General features: G+C 42.1%; 1 protein-coding gene and 2 long non-coding RNA genes across 5 annotated transcripts in view; 2 read left to right on the forward strand and 1 right to left on the reverse strand.

Moving 5' to 3' along the window:
- Positions 1-758: 758 nt before the first annotated feature.
- LOC146552848 (uncharacterized) overlaps positions 759-18,463 on the reverse strand; it is a 32,337-nt gene continuing 14,632 nt past the window's right edge. For all 3 annotated transcript variants that reach the window (XM_085254150.1, XM_085254148.1, XM_085254149.1), the window contains 2 exons: positions 5,289-5,401; positions 759-4,681 (listed from right to left, as the gene is read on the reverse strand). In XM_085254150.1, coding sequence (XP_085110276.1) covers positions 1,077-4,681; positions 5,289-5,388 — 3,705 coding nt within the window. In that variant the 5' untranslated portion in view covers positions 5,389-5,401 and the 3' untranslated portion in view covers positions 759-1,076. The remainder of the gene's footprint in view (positions 4,682-5,288; positions 5,402-18,463) is intronic.
- Positions 7,256-10,436, forward strand: LOC146552849 (uncharacterized). The gene is made up of 4 exons (XR_014889477.1): positions 7,256-8,414; positions 9,907-10,038; positions 10,156-10,255; positions 10,374-10,436. It is a non-coding gene; the product is annotated as an uncharacterized LOC146552849 (long non-coding RNA).
- On the forward strand, positions 10,494-12,135 carry LOC146552850 (uncharacterized). Its single transcript, XR_014889478.1, has 3 exons — positions 10,494-10,613; positions 10,780-10,937; positions 11,614-12,135. It is a non-coding gene; the product is annotated as an uncharacterized LOC146552850 (long non-coding RNA).

Here is an 18,463-nt window from a genome sequence, read left to right on the forward strand (position 1 = left end):
TGCTGACTGAGAGGCCTGTTCACCAAAATCATCCTGCAGGTCAGCTTTTTATGTTAATGAGAACATTACACTCACAAACTCATGATCATGTGACCATGATCTTAAAGCTAATCCAGCAGGTTCGAGTAATTATTAATGAATCAGAGCTCAAATTATATTATTTAAAAACATCAGGACACCTGCTAACAAATGAGAGAATATGGACCAATCAGCTTGCTGAATTCTGATCTTAATAAAGTGACGCTGTGTCAGAGTGAGATTTTAGAATTGACATTTGTACTTATAGACTCTAAGCATATATGATTGTGTTTCTAACTGTTTACATACTGATAGAAGGTCTCATCCTTAGTAAGACTCTGTGTGCTATGAGATGGGAGGACGTTCACTCCTTTTTCCAGAGTGTTCTGGCATACCTCACATACATCCGAGGGTCATGAGAGAGGTTGTATCTTCTGTTTCTGATATATGGTACGGCAGACACATCTGTATCTGTTTGAGTATAAGAGCCTTTTCTTTAGGTGGACCGCTGTTTTGCCCCTGCAGTGGATCGTCTCTTTGTTCCAGTAAAGGGTTTTACTTAGATAAAGCTAACACACCGGCAGCACGAGTGCTCAGGAAGCAAATGAAAATGAAGCTGTAAATGTGTAAATGACACGTGTGAGTTAGTAAAACTACGTCCCCTCACACAGAGGATAAAACAGCTGCTCTCATATGTGTTATATAAACATTTGCTGTGTTTTATGAAGCAACAGAAAAATCCAGGAAAGGAAACAAAAAGTAAAATTACACTTTTTTAATAAAAGCATAAAAATCAACACAATAAAAAGTCCATTAACATCAACATCAGGAGTCACTGAGAAAATAAACTTAATATTAGATCAAACGTAAAGAATATAAAGAAGCTGAAAGGAAAAAGTCAAAAGTTGAACATTTTAATGTCCAATAAAATATAATTACACTTCTATGTTAAAGATAAATCAGTTTTAAAATGAGATTTTATCAGGAAGCAAACAGTAAATATGAGGTTTTTTTTTTACATGTGTCGTTTGTCTTCATCGACTGAGTTCAGATCTTTATCATCTCAGTTCAAAGTGGTGAAGGAGTTTCTCGCCTTGCTCTATTTTAGCCATGAGCTCTGCTTTTTCCTTCATGGACCTCAGAGACTGAACTCGTTGCTTCCAGCCTGATTTGCCCTCAGATTTCTCTTCTTCAATAAGCATGTCGATGTACTCTGGAGTGGACAGAGGGTTTGGCTTCAGTGCTATCTCTTTAAGTCTGTTCAGACACTTGGAAGATCTCTCCATCAGTTTCACTACGTCAGCCTGCAAACTTTTATACTCAGCATTCAGTTTATCAATCACTTTCTGAACAGTCATCTTCTCTCCTGTGGCTTTGAGATATTTTTCTTGCAGATCTTTTTTTGTTACTTTTTCTTTAACATCTTCATACTCCCATCTGTACTTCTGACTAAAGTGTACATTCCAAATACATTTGCCTGGACACTGAGTACAGTATCCTCCTGGTCCCATTGCTGTGCACTTTTTATATGCATCCTTTGGACAGGGACAGGGATAGTGACAGGTGACATGACACTGCTGACAGTTGGTGATGTAGTTTCCAGTCCCAGAAAGGTCCACATAAACAGGCTTTTTGACAGTAACTTCAAATTCAAAGTTCTCATTTCTGCTCATCTCTGCTTCATATTCTTTAAGTTTTTCACTCGTCTCTTTTATCTCCTCAAGCTTGGCTAACCCAGGTTTCACCTGTTCCTGCAGATTCTCAACTGAAATCTCGAGCTGCTTTCTTTCTCTGAGGACTTCCTTTGTCAGTGTCAAGCTTTTAGGTTCTATTTTATTCAGAGTGGCAAAAAACCTTTTCATGCTTTTTGTCCCCATCTCCCAAAACATCTGATCAAAGTCTCCTTCATCATCATCATCACTCATTCTGTCTCCTTCAGCTGATTTGTTATTTGCAAACAGCGCTGAGTTATTGAATTTGAAGTGAGCCGGCAGCCCGTCTTTTGTTTTAGGACATGGGACTCCTGCAGCATTGATCACCTCGAGAACTGGAGGTCGCTGACCGTCTGCAAATGTCACCACAATGCCAATGTTTTCTGCCACATCTTTGCCAAAGATTGAGAGCACTGAATCAAACACATAGTTCTGTGTTGGTGTGAGTCGTGCTAAAGCAGCCTGAGCTACAAAACACACAGCATCGATTTCACTGACACCATGTGAGGAAGTGAAGAGATTATGTAGCTGCTCTGTGATCTCTCCGTCTCTTTCTATGCCTCTTGCATCTCCAAAGCCTGGAGTGTCAATAATGGTCAGAGAGAACGGGATTTGAAATCCATCCTGGTGGTTGATTTTGTAAACAGTGACTTCAGAGGTCTGACTGTGAGCTCGTGATGTTGGCTGATCCTCATTAATTAATTTAAACCTGAAACTGTCCTCCCACTCTACACCAACAATGTAGTTGATCATCCCATCGATCAGAGTGGACTTTCCTGATCCTGTCGCTCCAAAAAGCATTATTGTACGATTCTGCCTCGTGCTTTCCTCTCCAAAGTTAAACTTCCTGCATCCATCTATGTACATGTGTTCTTCTGTCAGAGGCAGTTTGTAAACTGAGGGGGAATCTGATTTGATCTTATTACTTTTACGTCTGAGAAGTTCTGTGAGGCGGTTAAATGTTGTGCAGACTTTAACAGTGATGCTTTCTTTGCTTCTTCCAGCTGAACCACAATCACATCTGACCCTGACTGCATATTCTGTCTCTGTCTGGAGACCTGAAAGGATCACCTTTTCACCTGCTGACTGTGTTTGGTTCCACTGCAGAGCTTCCTCATTATCATCTGTTTTTGAATACTCCACAATGTAACCATGTATCTGCACATCCTCTCCGAGCTCAGCTGGTTTCTCCCAGCTCACTGATATCTCAGTTAAATTTGGTTCAAGTCTAAGTTTTGCAGGAGGGCTGCAGGGTAAGGTTTTAATAGAAACTTGATTATCCGGCCCGACACCTGCTGAGGTCACTGCTCTGCATCTGAACACATACTCTGTGTTTGGCTTCAGATCTCTCACTGTGACTTCTTCAGCCTTTGCTTCTGTCTTCTGCTGCCATCCATCCTCTCCACTGACACAGTACTCAACAGAGTAGGAGGTGATGTTCTCTGCTCCAAATCTGGGTGGAGAAATCTTCAGTGTCACACTGTTGTGGTTTATGTCAGCTGCTGTCACAGTTTCAGGCTTTGAAGGAGGCTCAAAGTTCTCACTGACAGCAAATCCACCTTCATAAAGGTGGATGCTGGAACCTTCCTGTGTCTCATTAGTTAACCCCACTGTCAGGAACCTAATGTTCTTGTTCTCCTTGTTGGCCTCTGCAAAATCACTGAAGAGTTTTGCTTTTCTCCTCATTTCAGCCGTTACTTCTTTTGAGGCGTACCATTGTTCCTTCTCTACATCATGAGTGTGAGGATCTTGAAGGTCTGGGTTGGTTTTTCCTCTTAAGTATCTTGATAAACCTGAGAGGTACGGTTCATCCTTTCCCAGAGAGGTGAAAACAAAACACACAACATGCTCTGCACTCAGACTTTCCTTGTACAGATCATTTTGAGACGAGATGATTTTGGTGTTTTTCATCATCCTGGTAAAAGACATTAAAGTGTAGATTTCTCTCTCTTTACAATCCATCCACTCGTTCAGGCTTTTGCTGCTGAAAGGTGAAGAATGTCTCTTCTTCAGGATCTCTGCAAGCTCAGCTTCCTCTTCTCCTCCTCCTCCTCGGATTGATGGAAGCTTCTTGGCCAAAGTCTGTTGGAATTCCAGCTTGAACTCAGAGCACATTTCTTTGAAACTTTTAAGCTTTTTACCAATCTGTGGGAACTGCTGTGCAGAGCTGGTTCCCAGTACATCATTGTTCCTCATTTCCACCTCACTGAAGTCCTCCAGGACTGTCTGTGCTTCTTGAACTAATCCTGTACTGATCTGACGGACGAGTTTAGCAGCAGAAGAATCTAAAGCTGTCAGTGGCAGCAGCCAGACCTTCACTGGTACAGCTTTGTCTCCCAGTAATCCTGGCAGGCTTTGGTAGACTTCTACTGCATCTTGAAAGGTTGTTGGTGGTTTTGGAAGACAGAAGTCTCCATAAAATTTACAGGAGAATTTATGAACACTTTCTTTGTCCTTCTCTTCCATCTTCAGGGAACCTTCACCCTCTACAGAAAGTAAGGGAATCTTCTTGATGGTCACCTTCAAGTTGCCCTGAACATCTTGATGATTTTCCTGTTCAGAAACTTCACGGTCAAACACAAAGAAAGCTTGTGCTCCATAAAGAATAGCTGTGACTACATGTGTTGCTAAGCCTTGATCAAAAACATATGGATGCTTCACGTTTCCTCTTCCAAGATGATTCATGGACAGCTCCTGGATCTTTGTGGTTGCCTTGTACTTCAGTGTTACTCTGGCCTGATTTCTGGAAGATTTACTATCATTCAGATATTTGGCAGATCCATCAACCTGAACCAGTCCACCTAAGAAACTTGCCTTCAGTGAAGCATCAACATTCAGAGCTGAAGATTTGTCTGAAATTGATTCAGATGCAACAATTTCAAAATCATTAGAGGCCTGTGGTCTTTCTCCAACATCTTTCATCAGGTCATCACGATCCCACAGAGTCATTCCTGCAAAAGAAGAAGCAACAAAAGTACTACCAGGACTCCATCAATTAAATCACACTCTAAAATAAATGTTAAAAAATGATTTTAAAAAATGTGAATTTTAAAATAAATACACAGAGTGGTGTGTTTCTATGAGCAAACTTGTCAAACTTTTGCTGTTGATTTTTTCACGACTTTCCTTGTTGTGTTTTTTCATCTCTTTTTGTTTATTCACCAAAATGAAATAAAAAAAGTAAATGAAGCACAAATCTTTTGTTTGTCTGGATGTACCAGATTAACTGAGTTCTTCCAGATGAAGAGTTCAGGCTCTGCATCTGAGTTTTCAGTATTTAAGATAATGACAGTAATAATGTCAAAAATGGCAGTTTGGATTTTCTTGAGGGAAACGTTCTAATAACTAATTTAGTGACGCCGCTGTCAAAAGACTGCATGTCACTTTCATTTTTTAAAGCCAGTCGACTGTAGAATATATATATATATATATATATATATATATATATATATATATATATATATGTATATATATATATATATATATATATTATATTATATTATATTTAAAAAATGAAAGTTTGTGATGCATCAAGAATCTTTACATGTGAATTCTTACCAGGGACGAGCGCGTCACTACGACAGTCGTACAGCATCCCGACGCTGAAAGGCCGACCGAGCGCTGCCACCTCCATCGCACCGCCTGATGTACCGTCCATCCTTCAGTCTAACCTGGAAAACACAGAAAAAGATGAGGTGGTTTTTCCGATTCCTCTTCTATCCAGCTGTTTGTTTTTATACCCATTACTATAACTGACAACATCTGGAATAATTCCACCTGGCACCTCCTGGGTGAGACAGTGACAGTGTAGTAGGTTGTAAAATGCTGCACGTTCAGTTTTACGGAAACAAACTGTTTCTGTTTATAACTGTCAATAATACCTCTTATACATTTACATACTATGGTAAAACCTTATTACATCAGTAGATGGTGATCCTGCACAGCTGTGGATCCACTGGAAAGCAAACAGCTGCAGGTTCAGGCATTAAAACTCTTTATTGATCCACAGCTACTGCAAAGCTTCATTTGAAATGCTTCTAAACATATTTTTATTAGTTTTTCTTCATAAGTATCGTATCGTTGGCAGTAGGTCATTTCCAGAAAACTGTTAATCTAAATATTTTTAATTAAACTGAGTTTATTTTATATAGCACCAAATCACAACAACAGTTACTTCAAAGTGCTTTACATTGTACAGTAAAGACCAGAATAATACAGAGAAAACCCAACAATCAGACCCTCTGGTGTATAAACTATTGCTGTCAGCGTTGATCTCGCCAAAATGATGTAAACGCCATAATCGCATTAACGCAGAAAATATCCGTAAGAAAGTTGACGTGGATCGCCCCATGCGTAGGGCTGCACGGCGTGCACGTGTTTACGAGCTTCCGGAGATTTGCCGCGTTAATGTGGTTATGGGGTTAACGTCATTTTGACGAGATCAACGCTGACAGCACTGGTCACTTCATTGTCATTAGTATTTAAACAAATAAAAACCTTACTCTGTGCAATACTGTACTAACTGCCACTCAAAATTTTGTACTGTTCAGTTTGTACTGCTGTTCACTCATGCCACTTTATCTCATGTGCAATATCCCATTTGCCCCCCCCCCCCCCCAATAACATGTCAATGGTTACATTCCTATTTAAGATTTCCTTTATCTATTCACAAGTGTGTGTGTGTATTTCCTGTTAACTTTTTTCTTTTTACTATATTTTATAAACATTTTGCTCTTACTGTTTTTTACTTATTATACTGCTGAATTACTGTCTGCTGCTCGTCAAATAGATTTCATTGCAATGTTGACCCTGTGCTAACTTGCATATGACAAATAAAACTGAAACTGAAACTGATAAACACATAAAATGGTAACTGAAGAAAAAACACTCAACGCATCATGGGAATCCTCTTGCAGGTTAAGCCTATAGGAGTGTAACTAAGGGAGGATTCAGGGTCACCTGGTCCAGCCCTAACTATATGCTTTAGCAAAAAGGAAAGTTTGAAGCCTAATCTTAAAAGTAGAGATAGTGTCTGTCTCCTGAATCCAAACTGGGAAAAAATGATTGACAAAAATTCATTTTAACAATCAGATGAAACAAAACCTCTTTGTAGAACAAGCACAAATATATAATGTGCATTTCTTTTCAACACTGATGCGAACATATCATACACAATAATAGAAGAATAGAATAGAAGAATAGAATAGCCTTTATTGTCATTGTACAGAGTACAACGAAATTGGAGTGCCACTCCCTTGGTGCAAGTTTCAATAATAAATATAAATGTAAAATATAAAAAGTACAATAAAACAATCACAAGTACTCAAACAATAGTAAGTACGATATATACAGGATAGCAGCATTAATATAATGACAGTATGAATAGCAGCATAATATAATGGCAGTGATGGTATGGTATAGCTAAGCAGGTTCAATTGTTTTTGTGCTTATTTACTACGGTGATAGCTCTGGGAAAGAAGCTATCCCTGAATCTGTTTGTCCTGGTTTTATGTGACCTGTACCGTCGGCCTGACGGTAATAGTTCACTGTAAAAAAAGTCAGTAAAATATACAGCAAAACACCGTCAAATTCCAACGGTAATGGAGCGTAAAATCAAAAACTTCCTTTTACTGTATTAAATAGATTGAATAACCGTTAATTGTGAGACTGGATAAAACTTTGTTTTTTACTGTAATAAAATGTTGAAATTATAAATATTTTCTGTGAAAACAAATAAATATGCATACATTTTACAATTACATATTGTAATGTTGAAAATGTCTGAAAAACTTAGATTTTACGGTATTATTTGAGTAAAACTACATCTTTTGGGGTTGTGCACATTGGAATTCACAGTATAAAGCTGTAGATTTTTAAGCAAACAAAAACATTCATTTTTACAGAAACAAGATGTTAAAAAATAGGGTCCACCGTAATAATACAACCAGTACATACCATTAAAAAAAAAGCAAATATCAGCAGTGAAAGACAATAAAACTGATAGTATTTTTTTATTTTAAAATTCAGATACTGATATACAGATTAAAAGTTAGGCCTGCAGTATATCATTGTTAACCTTCTGATAAAAAAATCAACAGCAAAAGAAGATGTTAAAAATAAAGTTTATGGTTGTGAATAAAATTGATTTCAATAATCTTTTTTAATTATTATTTTAAAACAACTTTATGTTGTTGTGTTTCACGCCATATTATCAGACCACCTTAAGTGGGTCGGCCTTAAATTTTGAATTTGTGTGATCGCTGTTGATTGGTAGCTAAACTGCTGGTAAACTGTGTACAGACGTTTTACGTTCGAATTGCAGAGAAAAAAAATCTGGTAGCAACATTGTGCAGTATGAGCGAACCATTTCACCAAAAAAAGGGGAAGCAAGGTAAGACGTGGCTGCAGCGGTCTGCAGACGTGACTTCTGATCAAATTCGAACCTCCTAAAGAAACAAAGAGCGACGTTACATTGCGGGATGACGTCACCTGAAAATGACCAATAGCGCGGCGCGCTGCTGAGCTGTGTGCCAACCGCTCTTTTTTTCATGCAGGAGACTCAAGTTGGCTTCGCTAACGGACACAGTTTTGAACTCGTATATTAGCGCCATTTATTGCTGCTTGGACCACAGCATCTTCGGAATTTGTAGACATCCTGGCAGCTTACAATTAGTTCGAGGTGAGGTGAGTACATGCAACTTCAAGTTATCTCTGTTATAAAAATCCACCAGCCCAGCGTTTATAGATAATTTTAGCAGTTCGTTTTTTATGAGTGAGGTTGTGAATTTAGTTAGCATTTGTGAGTTGAGTTAGCATTACTGTTGCGAGGGAAGCATTGCTCTGGATTAGTTTCTGTATATGGCGTGCTTAATTCGCTAGGGAGGAATTACCAAAGTACATGGAGTTATGTTAACGTGTAATTTCTGTGGTAAGGTAGTTCAGTCATCAAGGGGCTACATGCTTTATTGTAAACTGCATCGGAATGAGCCACGTTGTTTCTTTCGGTGTATTGAAGCAGGCTGCAAGCAGACATACACCAGGTATGGCGCGTTTAAGGCTCATTTTTACCGAAGACACTGCCCCCACCCATGTCACTGGTGTGGTGGTGGTTTCTTCGTTTACATGTGCAATGGCGATGTGTGAACGTCAGTGTCAGAACTCTAAAGAGTTAATAGCTCATCTGAAGAGCCATATTGTGGAAGGACACGTGGTCACTTGTCCAGTAAGAGGATGCACAAATACCTTTAGAGTTAAATCATCTTTTACTGCTCACATGTCACGTAAACACAGAGTTTTCAGACAGCAGCATTGGTGATTTATATAGAGAGTCTGCATGTCAATCATCATCTGTTCCAACCACATCAGATGACTTTGTACCCTTGATTTCCGAGCCTGCTGCACAGTCTATTACACATGAAGATAACATGGAAATGCCCCCTGAATTCTGTGATCTTTTTCTGAGAAACGTTTCACTATTCTACTTAAAATTGCAGGGTCAGTTTCTACTGCCTGCTTCAACCATACAGAACATTGTAGAGGAAATGCAGAACATGCATGAGTTGGGACAGACATACAGTTTGGGTAAACTTGCATCACTGTTAAAAGATGACACATCATTATCAGAGGAGGACATCAACAAAGTCTGTGAGTCTGTCAAAAGCTATGATCTTTTTTCTGCATGTCATACCGGGCCATTGAGGACAGTGCACTCCAGAGCTCAGATCTTTAAAAAAGCCTTCAACTATGCGGAACCAAAGAAAATATTTTTAGGGAGAGATGAAAACAGAAAAGATAGGTTTGCCTATTATGTGCCTTTAAGAGAGACTTTGAGATGTCTGCTAGAGTCTGATCTGTGGCAGAAATCAGAAGAGCCCTCTACTGAGCCTCCTGCTGATGTTCTGTGTGACATAAGTGATAGTAAGCTGTTTTAAATAAAATGATTTTTTTGGTCAAAACCCATTGACTTAATTGATTTCTATCCATTAACATCTTACATGAAGTATGGGTACCAAATGGTTCCACTGAAACACAGTGTGCTGTCACAATAATGGTGCTGTTAGTTTGGTACTTACGAAACACTGTATAAAAGTGTAGTATCAAGCAAGATCAGCTTCATATTTTAAGACCAAAGGTACCACTTGGTGTAAATTGACCTTTATTCACATTCTTTTATCAGACATCTTGGAAATGGGGGACAGCATAAGGAGTTCCATTACTAAGGTGCTGCCGGACCTGTCTGCCTCAATCCTTGAAATTGTACTGGAGGCACTACAATCATTAGGAGTGGAGACATCTGAGAAACAAACCAGTAAGTATTATGATTTCATTGCACAATAGCCATGAAGGACTTTCTGTTTTTTCTATTATGCTTTGGCCAAGGTCCAAAAAGTACAATTAATCTATTGTTTGTGATATTGTTTTACAGCACCAAATATGGAAATTTCAAGCCAGGCCAGCATATCGTCTCCATCTGTTTTAAGGTTTAAGGGTGGTGGCACAGCTAAGACCCAAGAGTCTCTTTCAAGGTTAGTAAAGTAAACAGATTCAAGAAGATATTTTACACATTTCTTTGTCGTCTGTCTCTAAATCTTATTTTGTCTTTATTATGATTAAAAAGGTTTGTTTTGTTCCTGCCCTTTTCAGACACTGAATTTGAGCAGAAACCATAAGGATACTCAAAGGACCTGTGACTCTCAGGAAATGGTGAGATTTCAGGTCATAATCTTTTTTTTTCCATTAAATTAATTTTCCTTTTTCCCTTTACAATATTGCTGTTTTGTTTTTGTAAACAGCATCAAATGAGAGGGACCGATGAAGCAGTTTCAAGACAATGGCAGGAAAAAAATGCTGAAGATTGAAACAAACCTTGGCTGGAAATATTTGGTATGTGTTTTACCGTAAATCAAATTGTTGAAAAACATTCAGCTACACTGTAACACAGGGAAACTTGATTTGCACTTATTTTGTTACTTTAATTTCTTGTCTCATTATTTTTGTCAGTTATTATTGTTTATGGTGTATGCCCTTCTTGTTTTCCTTCTGAATGCAGAAGGTATCTAGCCAGTCCACAATGAAAGCTTCGTTGCACCCAATGAGTCTTCTGGCAGAAATGATGGCGGCTGTATTCTTTGGTTTCCCTAAACATCACACCCTGCCTGTTTATACGAGGCTCTTCAATTAAGTCTGCACCCAAAGATTCAATAAGAGGTAAGCAGTGGTATTATTCAAGTTTTGCTAAAGAAAGATGGACAGGAGACACTAATCTTAATCAGCCGAGCTCAGGTTCATGTCCAGGTGAGCAGTTTCATACGCTATAAAATGTAGATTGAATGATAGGTCTCATCACCATGCATTCAGCCATTAACTTCAAGTTCTATGATAAATCAATACGAAACTTAAATACGTTTTCCAACAAATTATGATTGTGATTAGGGCTGCGTTGTCTATGTATAACTTTTACATAAGTAGATTTAAAGTATAACTATTGCCAAAACGCAACCTGGGCTGTTTTTTTTTTTTTTTTTTTATTTTTATTTTTTTTTTTACTGTATCGATTTTGATGCGCTCAAATTTATGCCCCGGCCCCCTAGTATTCCCATTCACTGGCTATTGACCACAAAACAAAATCACGGTCAATCTCAAAAACGGCTTGTTTGTCATAATTATGCTTTTAGATATATGTTTGTCTTGTTTACAGTAAAAAAAAAACAAACTGAAAAAAACAGCCCAGGTTGCATTTTGACAATAGCTATCCTTTAAGAACTGTATATTTTACACTTAAGAAATCATTTATCATTAGATCTGGTTTTGGCAGCACGTTTTGTTCATTTCTGTGCATTTTGCTCAAGCACTGATCAAACTTTGTCCATTTTTTTTGCTGCAGAGGGGATCCTGCCAGTCCAAAGTGAACTCCTGATGGACATTGAAGTACTCCTGCAGAGCTTGTATCTTCAACACCATGCGCATTAGAAACTCCACCGAGTCCTTTCCTTCACCAAGGCAGGACCTAGTGACTCATTACTGTTGATAGGTCAGGGGCAGGTAATATTTTGTTTCATGTTTATTCATTCCTCCATGGATTACCAGCCATATATATGGACACATGCTGTATTCTCAAGATCTATGCTGTTTTGTAGGAATAGAGAAAATAATATGTTTAGTCTGTTTTCAAATGGTATGTCAAATTTTCTCATTGTTTATCAGTAATATTCTCTACCTTGGTTGTATATGAGCATCTTTAGATTTTTCTATATTTAGCGGTTGCAAATGTAAAATGTACGGTAAACCATTTATGTTCCTCATATTGTACTGTATTTTTAGCGGTAAAATACCGGCAGCTGTGGTTGCCAGGAATTTACCGTAAAATGTATCTGGTCAAAATAAAATGCTGTAATTTGTTATACAATTTCACTGTGTTTTTTACTGTCAAAGGTTTTAATAAGGTTTAACATATTTCTGTTATTTTTACAGTTATTTACAATAATAGGGTCTATCCTATTACTGTTAAATTAACAACAAATTACTGTAAATATTATTATATTATTACTTTTTTTTTTACTGCAAATATCCGTAAAAAGCTATGGAAAGTTGCATTTTTTACATTAAATTGCTGTATAATTGACAAATATATTTGGTTTTGTCTATCATGATTTTGGTAAAATAATACGTTGTCTACCTTAAAAATTAGGGTTACAAAACCAGTATACCGTATTGTCTTTTACAGATTCCACATTTTTTACACGGTATATTCCTGGCAACCACAGCTGCCGGTATTTTACCGTAAATTTGACAGATTTTTTTTTACAGTGTTCAAACAGTTGGTTGCTGGGGTGAGAGTAGTCCTTGATGATATTGCCAGCTCTGCTGAGGTACCGAGAGTTTGCAGTGACCTCCAGGATGTGATCAAGATGGCGCCGAGTATGGCAGCCTCGTCGCGAGCTCCCCCAAGCAACGGCTTTCTTCTGTGTTTAATTTTACTTTTCCTTTATTTTTTCACGAGCAGCACTTGTCTCCTTGTGTACGACCGACAAACCTTACTGGACATAAAAGACGGTCTTTCTTATAACTTTCCGGAGTTCAAGTTTTGCAACACGGATGCTCCGTTTGCAGACCCCCCATTCATCTCACCTGAGACGCCTTTGTTCTCTGGCCCTGGAGGCCGCAAACGCCGACGCAGAGGGAGAAGATCTGGCGTTCTGGTTCGACTGAGACGGCGCACTTACAGACCACCGTTACCCAGTTTATTACTGGCTAATATGCAGTCTCTGGAGAACAAGCTGTTCGAGCTTCGGGCACGGCTCTCATTCCAGCGAGAGATGCGGGACTGCTGCGTGATCTGCCTCACAGAAACCTGGCTATCGGACAAAGTACCGGACTCCGCAATACAACTACCGGGGTTCTCTGTGCACCGCGCGGACAGGTCACAGGATCTTACTGGGAAAAGCAGAGGCGGTGGTGTGTGTTTCATGATCAACAACAGCTGGTGTGATTATGCGAACGTGCACCCGGTCAAATCCTTCTGCTCACCGGACCTGGAGTACCTGATGATTAAGTGCCGGCCATTCTGGCTACCGAGGGAATTTACAGCAGTGATTATTACGGCTGTTTACATTCCCCCACAAGCCGACACTGACCGTGCACTCAGGGAACTGTACAGCGCGATCAGCAGCGAGGAAACCGCACACCCAGAGGCAGCGTTTATCACAGCCGGAGACTTTAATAAGGGAAACCTGAAGAAAGTCTCACCAAAACTCCATCAACACATCCTTTTCAACACACGTGGAAACTGGCTACTCGACCACTGTTACACCTCTTTCCGGGATGCGTACAAAGCCCTCCCCCGCGCCCCATTCGGCCAATCAGATCACTGCTCCATCCTGCTCCTGCCCGCCTACAGGCAGAAGCTGAAACAGGAAGCTCCAACCCGGAGGGCGGTGCACTGTTGGACGGACCAATCGGAGTCTGCGCTGCGGGACTGTTTTGATCACGCGGACTGGGAAATGTTTCACGTGGCCGCCAGAGACATTGATGAATACACAGACTCAGTCTGCGGATTTATCAGGAAATGCGTGGAAGATGTCGTCCCATCCAGAACAGTTAAATCCTTCCCAAATCAAAAACCCTGGATTAACGGAGATGTTCGCGCGGCACGGAGCACCGCCTTTGCCTCCGCGAACACATCGGACTACAAACACGCACATTACCAACTCCGGAAGACGATCAAAGCAGCCAAACGTGAGTACAGGGACAGGGTGGAGCAACAGTTTGACAACCCGCGGAGTATGTGGCAGGGACTAAACACGATCACAGACTTTAGAGGGAAAACCAGCACACCGCAGACCACGGCCTCTCTGTGTGAGGATCTAAACGTATTCTACGCTAGATTCGACGCAGCGAACACCATGAGACCGGACAGTGTGCGCACCGCGGATGACGTCAGTGCGCACACTGTGTCTGAGGAGGATGTGCGGAGGTGCTTCAGGAAGGTGAACGCACGCAAAGCTACTGGTCCGGACGGGATTCCCGGCCGCGTCCTCAGGTCATGCGCGGCTCAGCTGGCTGGAGTGTTCACGCACATCTTCAACCTTTCCCTCTCTCTGTCTGTAGTCCCAGCCTGCTTCAAAATGGCCACCGTCGTCCCTGTACCCAAATCCTCCACCATCTCCTCATTGAACGACTGGCGACCTGTAGCCCTGACCCCCATCGTAAGCAAATGCTTCGAGAAGCTGGTCAGGGACTTCATCTGCTCTGCACTACCCGACTCACTGGACCCTCTACAGTTTGCATACCGCCACAACAGGTCCACTGATGATGCCATAGCCCTGACACTACACACTGCCCTGTCACACCTGGAGAAGAGAGACACGTATGTGAGGATGCTGTTTGTAGATTACAGCTCAGCATTCAATACCATCGTTCCCTCGAAGCTGGACAGGAAACTGCAGGATCTAGGACTGAGCAGCTCCCTCTGCAGCTGGATCCTTAGCTTCCTGTCTGACAGACGCCAAGTGGTCAGACTGGGCAGCATCACCTCATCCCCCATCACACTGAACACTGGTGCTCCACAGGGGTGTGTACTGAGCCCTCTCCTGTACTCACTCTACACCTACGACTGCACAGCCACTAACAGCTCCAACATCATTGTGAAGTTTGCGGACGACACTACAGTGGTGGGTCTTATCACCAACGGTGATGAGACGGCTTACAGGGAGGAGGTCAGCGCCCTGACCCACTGGTGTCAAGACAACCATCTCACCCTCAACGTCGCAAAGACAAAGGAGTTGATAGTGGACTTCCGGAGGTGCAGAGAAGTACACACCCCCATCACCATCAACGGCGCTGCTGTGGAGAGAGTGAGCAGCTTCCGGTTCCTTGGTGTACATCTGGCTGAGGATCTTACGTGGTCAGTACACACAAACAAAACAGTGAAGAAGGCGCAGCAGCGCCTCTTCTTTCTCAGGAGACTGAAAAGATTCGGCATGAGCCCCCGCATCCTCAGGACCTTCTATCGCTGTGCCATTGAGAGCATCCTCACTGGATGCATCACCACCTGGTATGGCAACAGCACCGCCTACAACCGCAAAGCTCTCCAGCGAGTAGTGCGGTGCTCTGAACGGATAATTGGAGGTGAGCTTCCCTCCCTCCAAGACATCTACAGGAAGCGGTGCCTGAGGAAAGCGGGGAGGATCATCAAGGACTCCAGTCACCCCAGCCATAAACTGTTCAGACTGCTTCCATCAGGAAGGAGGTTCTGCAGCATCCGGTCCCGTACCAGCAGACTGAGAGACAGCTTCTTCCATCAGGCCATCAGACTGCTGAACACGTCATAGACACCTCAGCTTCACTACTGGAACTTCAACATTATGCACTCCACACTGTATATAAATGCCACTTGTTTTGCACATATTCAACTCTGTATATTTTATATATTTTATTATTATTATTATTTTTATTTTTTTATTTTTTATTTTTTTTACTATTTAATTTGTAAAAATGTGTATACACACACACACACACACACACACACACACACACACACACACACACACACACGTAGGAAAATAGTTAGTATACACATCCAGAAATGCATACACTATTATATATTGTACATATATTTATTAGTTTCAGGTTGGCCATTCTTGTATTTTGCTCGTTTGTGTTGTTGTGTTTGCACATCTCTGTTGCTTGTGGGGCTCGCACACAAGAATTTCACTCGCATGTGCTGTACCAGTGTGCCTGCACATGTGATGTGACAATTAAAAAAAAAAAAAAAAAGTGATTTGAAGTGATTGGGCAGAGAGCAGCCAGTGATCTTCTGGGCTGTGTTGATGACCCTCTGCAGTACTTTCCTGTCCGCAGCTGAGCACCCTGCATACCATGATGTTATGCCGTACGTTAGGATGCTCTCTATGGTGGCTCTGTAAAATGTCACCAGCAGCCTCTCCTCCAGGTTGTTCCTCCTGAGCACTCTCAGAAAGTGGAGACGCTTCTGGGCCTTTTTAACCACCGCCGTGGTATTTGCAGTCCAGGAGAGGTCATCAGAGATGTGCACGCCCAGAAACCTCATGGAGTGTACCCTCTCCACACAGCTCCCGTGAATGTAAAGTGGGGCCGGGTCTGCTCTGCCCTTCCTGAAGTCCAAGATAAGTTCTTTAGTTTTCGTGGTGTTCAGTTGGAGGTTGTTATCTGAACACCACTCAGTCAGTCTGTTGACCTCATCTCTGTAGTCCGACTCATCCCCCCTTGAGATGAGTCCAACCACTGTGTGTCATCCGCGAACTTTATGATGGTGTTTGAGAGATGGGTAGGGGAGCAGTCGGATGTGTAGAGCGTAAACAGGAGGGGACTCAAAACACATCCTTGTGGAGACCCGGTGCTGAGTGTGATGGTGCTGGACAGGTGGGGGCCGAGTCTGACAGACTGTGGTCTATTTGTCAGGAAGTCCTTGATCCAGAGGCAGATGGGGGTGGAGAGTCCCAGGTGAGACAGTTTCTGGACCAGGATCTCCGGGATGATATGATTGAATGCTGAGCTGAAGTCCAGGAAGAGCATTCTCACATAGCTTCCTCGGTGCTCCAGGTGACTCAGCGCAGTGTGGAGCGCTATGGTGATAGCGTCCTCGGTGGAACGATTTTTCCTGTAGGCAAATTGGTGGGGGTCCAGAGTGGGAGGCAGACCGGCCCTGATGTGCTGACAGACCAGTCTCTCAAAGCACTTCATCACTACAGGCGTAAGTGCAACAGGCCTGTAGTCATTTGGGCTGGCCACAGCTGACTTCTTGGCGATGGGGATGATGGTGGAGGTTTTGAGGCAGGGTGGGACGGTGTTTGATGACAAGGAAAGGTTGAAGATTTTAGTGAAGACTCCGGTCAGTTCGTCAGCACATGCTCTGAGAACCTTTCCATGTATTCCATCAGGACCTGCCGCCTTCCTGGGATTCACTGACCTTAGAACACACCTCACTTGGTGCTCCCTGAGTGTTAGTGTGCCAGTGCTGGGGGCGGGTGGAAGTGGTGTGGCAGCTGAGGGCTTGGTCGTCTCAAAGCGGGCGAAGAAACGGTTTAGATCCTCAGCCAGCGAGGCATCAGTCCTAGATGTCGCCTGGTTATTGCTTCTGTAGTTGGTAATGTGATTGATCCCCTGCCACATTTTTCTGGGGTCGTTGTCAGCAAAGTGATCTTCAATCCTCCTCCTATAGGCAGCCTTAGCTTTCCTGATGCTTCTACTCAGGTCTGCCCTGGTCACCCTATATGCAGCCCTGTCCCCTGACTTGAAGGCGGTGTTGCGGCTTTTTAGGAGGGATTGCACTTCACTATTCATCCAGGGTTTTTGATTTGGAAACACCCTGACCCTTTTGTTGACGGTGACATTGTCAACACAGTTCCTGATGTACGAGAGTACAGTGTCCGTGTACTCCTGGAGGTTGTGGCTGGAGAATAAATCCCATACAGTTGTTGAGAAGCAGTCCTGCAGTTGAGAAAGGGCTCCTTCAGGCCAGGTTTTTATTGTCTTTGTCTGGGGCTTTGTTTTTCTCAGCAGGGGGGTGTAGGTGGTGGTGAGGGACATGCAGAGGTGGTCAGATCCAGCCAGGTGGGGGAGGGGTGTCGCATAGCCTAGCGTCTGAACCCGACCGGCATCCCCTCTTCTGCTTTCTTTCCCTCCGTCGCCTTCTACGCTTGCTGGGCGGGCAGACCATCCACGGTGACCCTGGCGGTCTCGCTATCTCCTCCAGGATTTTGTGTTCGCTGATAGTTGCCAGAAACAAACAAACTATATTTAAAACCGAGGTCAATTAGGTTCTGGCGACTGTAAGAGATGGCGGCGTTGCAAACATTCAAAAATATCCACATTAAAAGTAAAAACAAGCACCAAACTGGAGAGCTAAGAGCCGCTGCACCCGTGCGCGCCGCCATCTTCTTTTACAAAAGAAATATAACAAAATAACAAAAAACTAATATAACAATAGTTCAGTAAATGTAATCAAAGGAGAGTGTGAGTCACTCTCGCTCGCACTGCTCCTCTCATTGGTGAGAAGACAGAAAGCTGAAGTTTCAGTGGTCTAAGTCAGTAAACCACAAGGTTGCCAACTGACTGGTTCTTATACAGCACTTTGTATTCTGAGCACTGAAAGTGCTTCACACAACTTGTCTCATTCACCTGCTCGCACAAGCACTTTTTCTGCAAGTATTTTCTATCTAACATTCATACTCCAGTGGATGCATTGGAGAGCAACT

Source organism: Mchenga conophoros, linkage group LG18 (genome assembly GCF_057382185.1).
Source record: "Mchenga conophoros isolate Kocher_MC1m ecotype Shallow Benthic linkage group LG18, M_conophoros_male_GT1.1, whole genome shotgun sequence".
Taxonomy (NCBI): Eukaryota; Metazoa; Chordata; class Actinopteri; order Cichliformes; family Cichlidae; genus Mchenga; species Mchenga conophoros.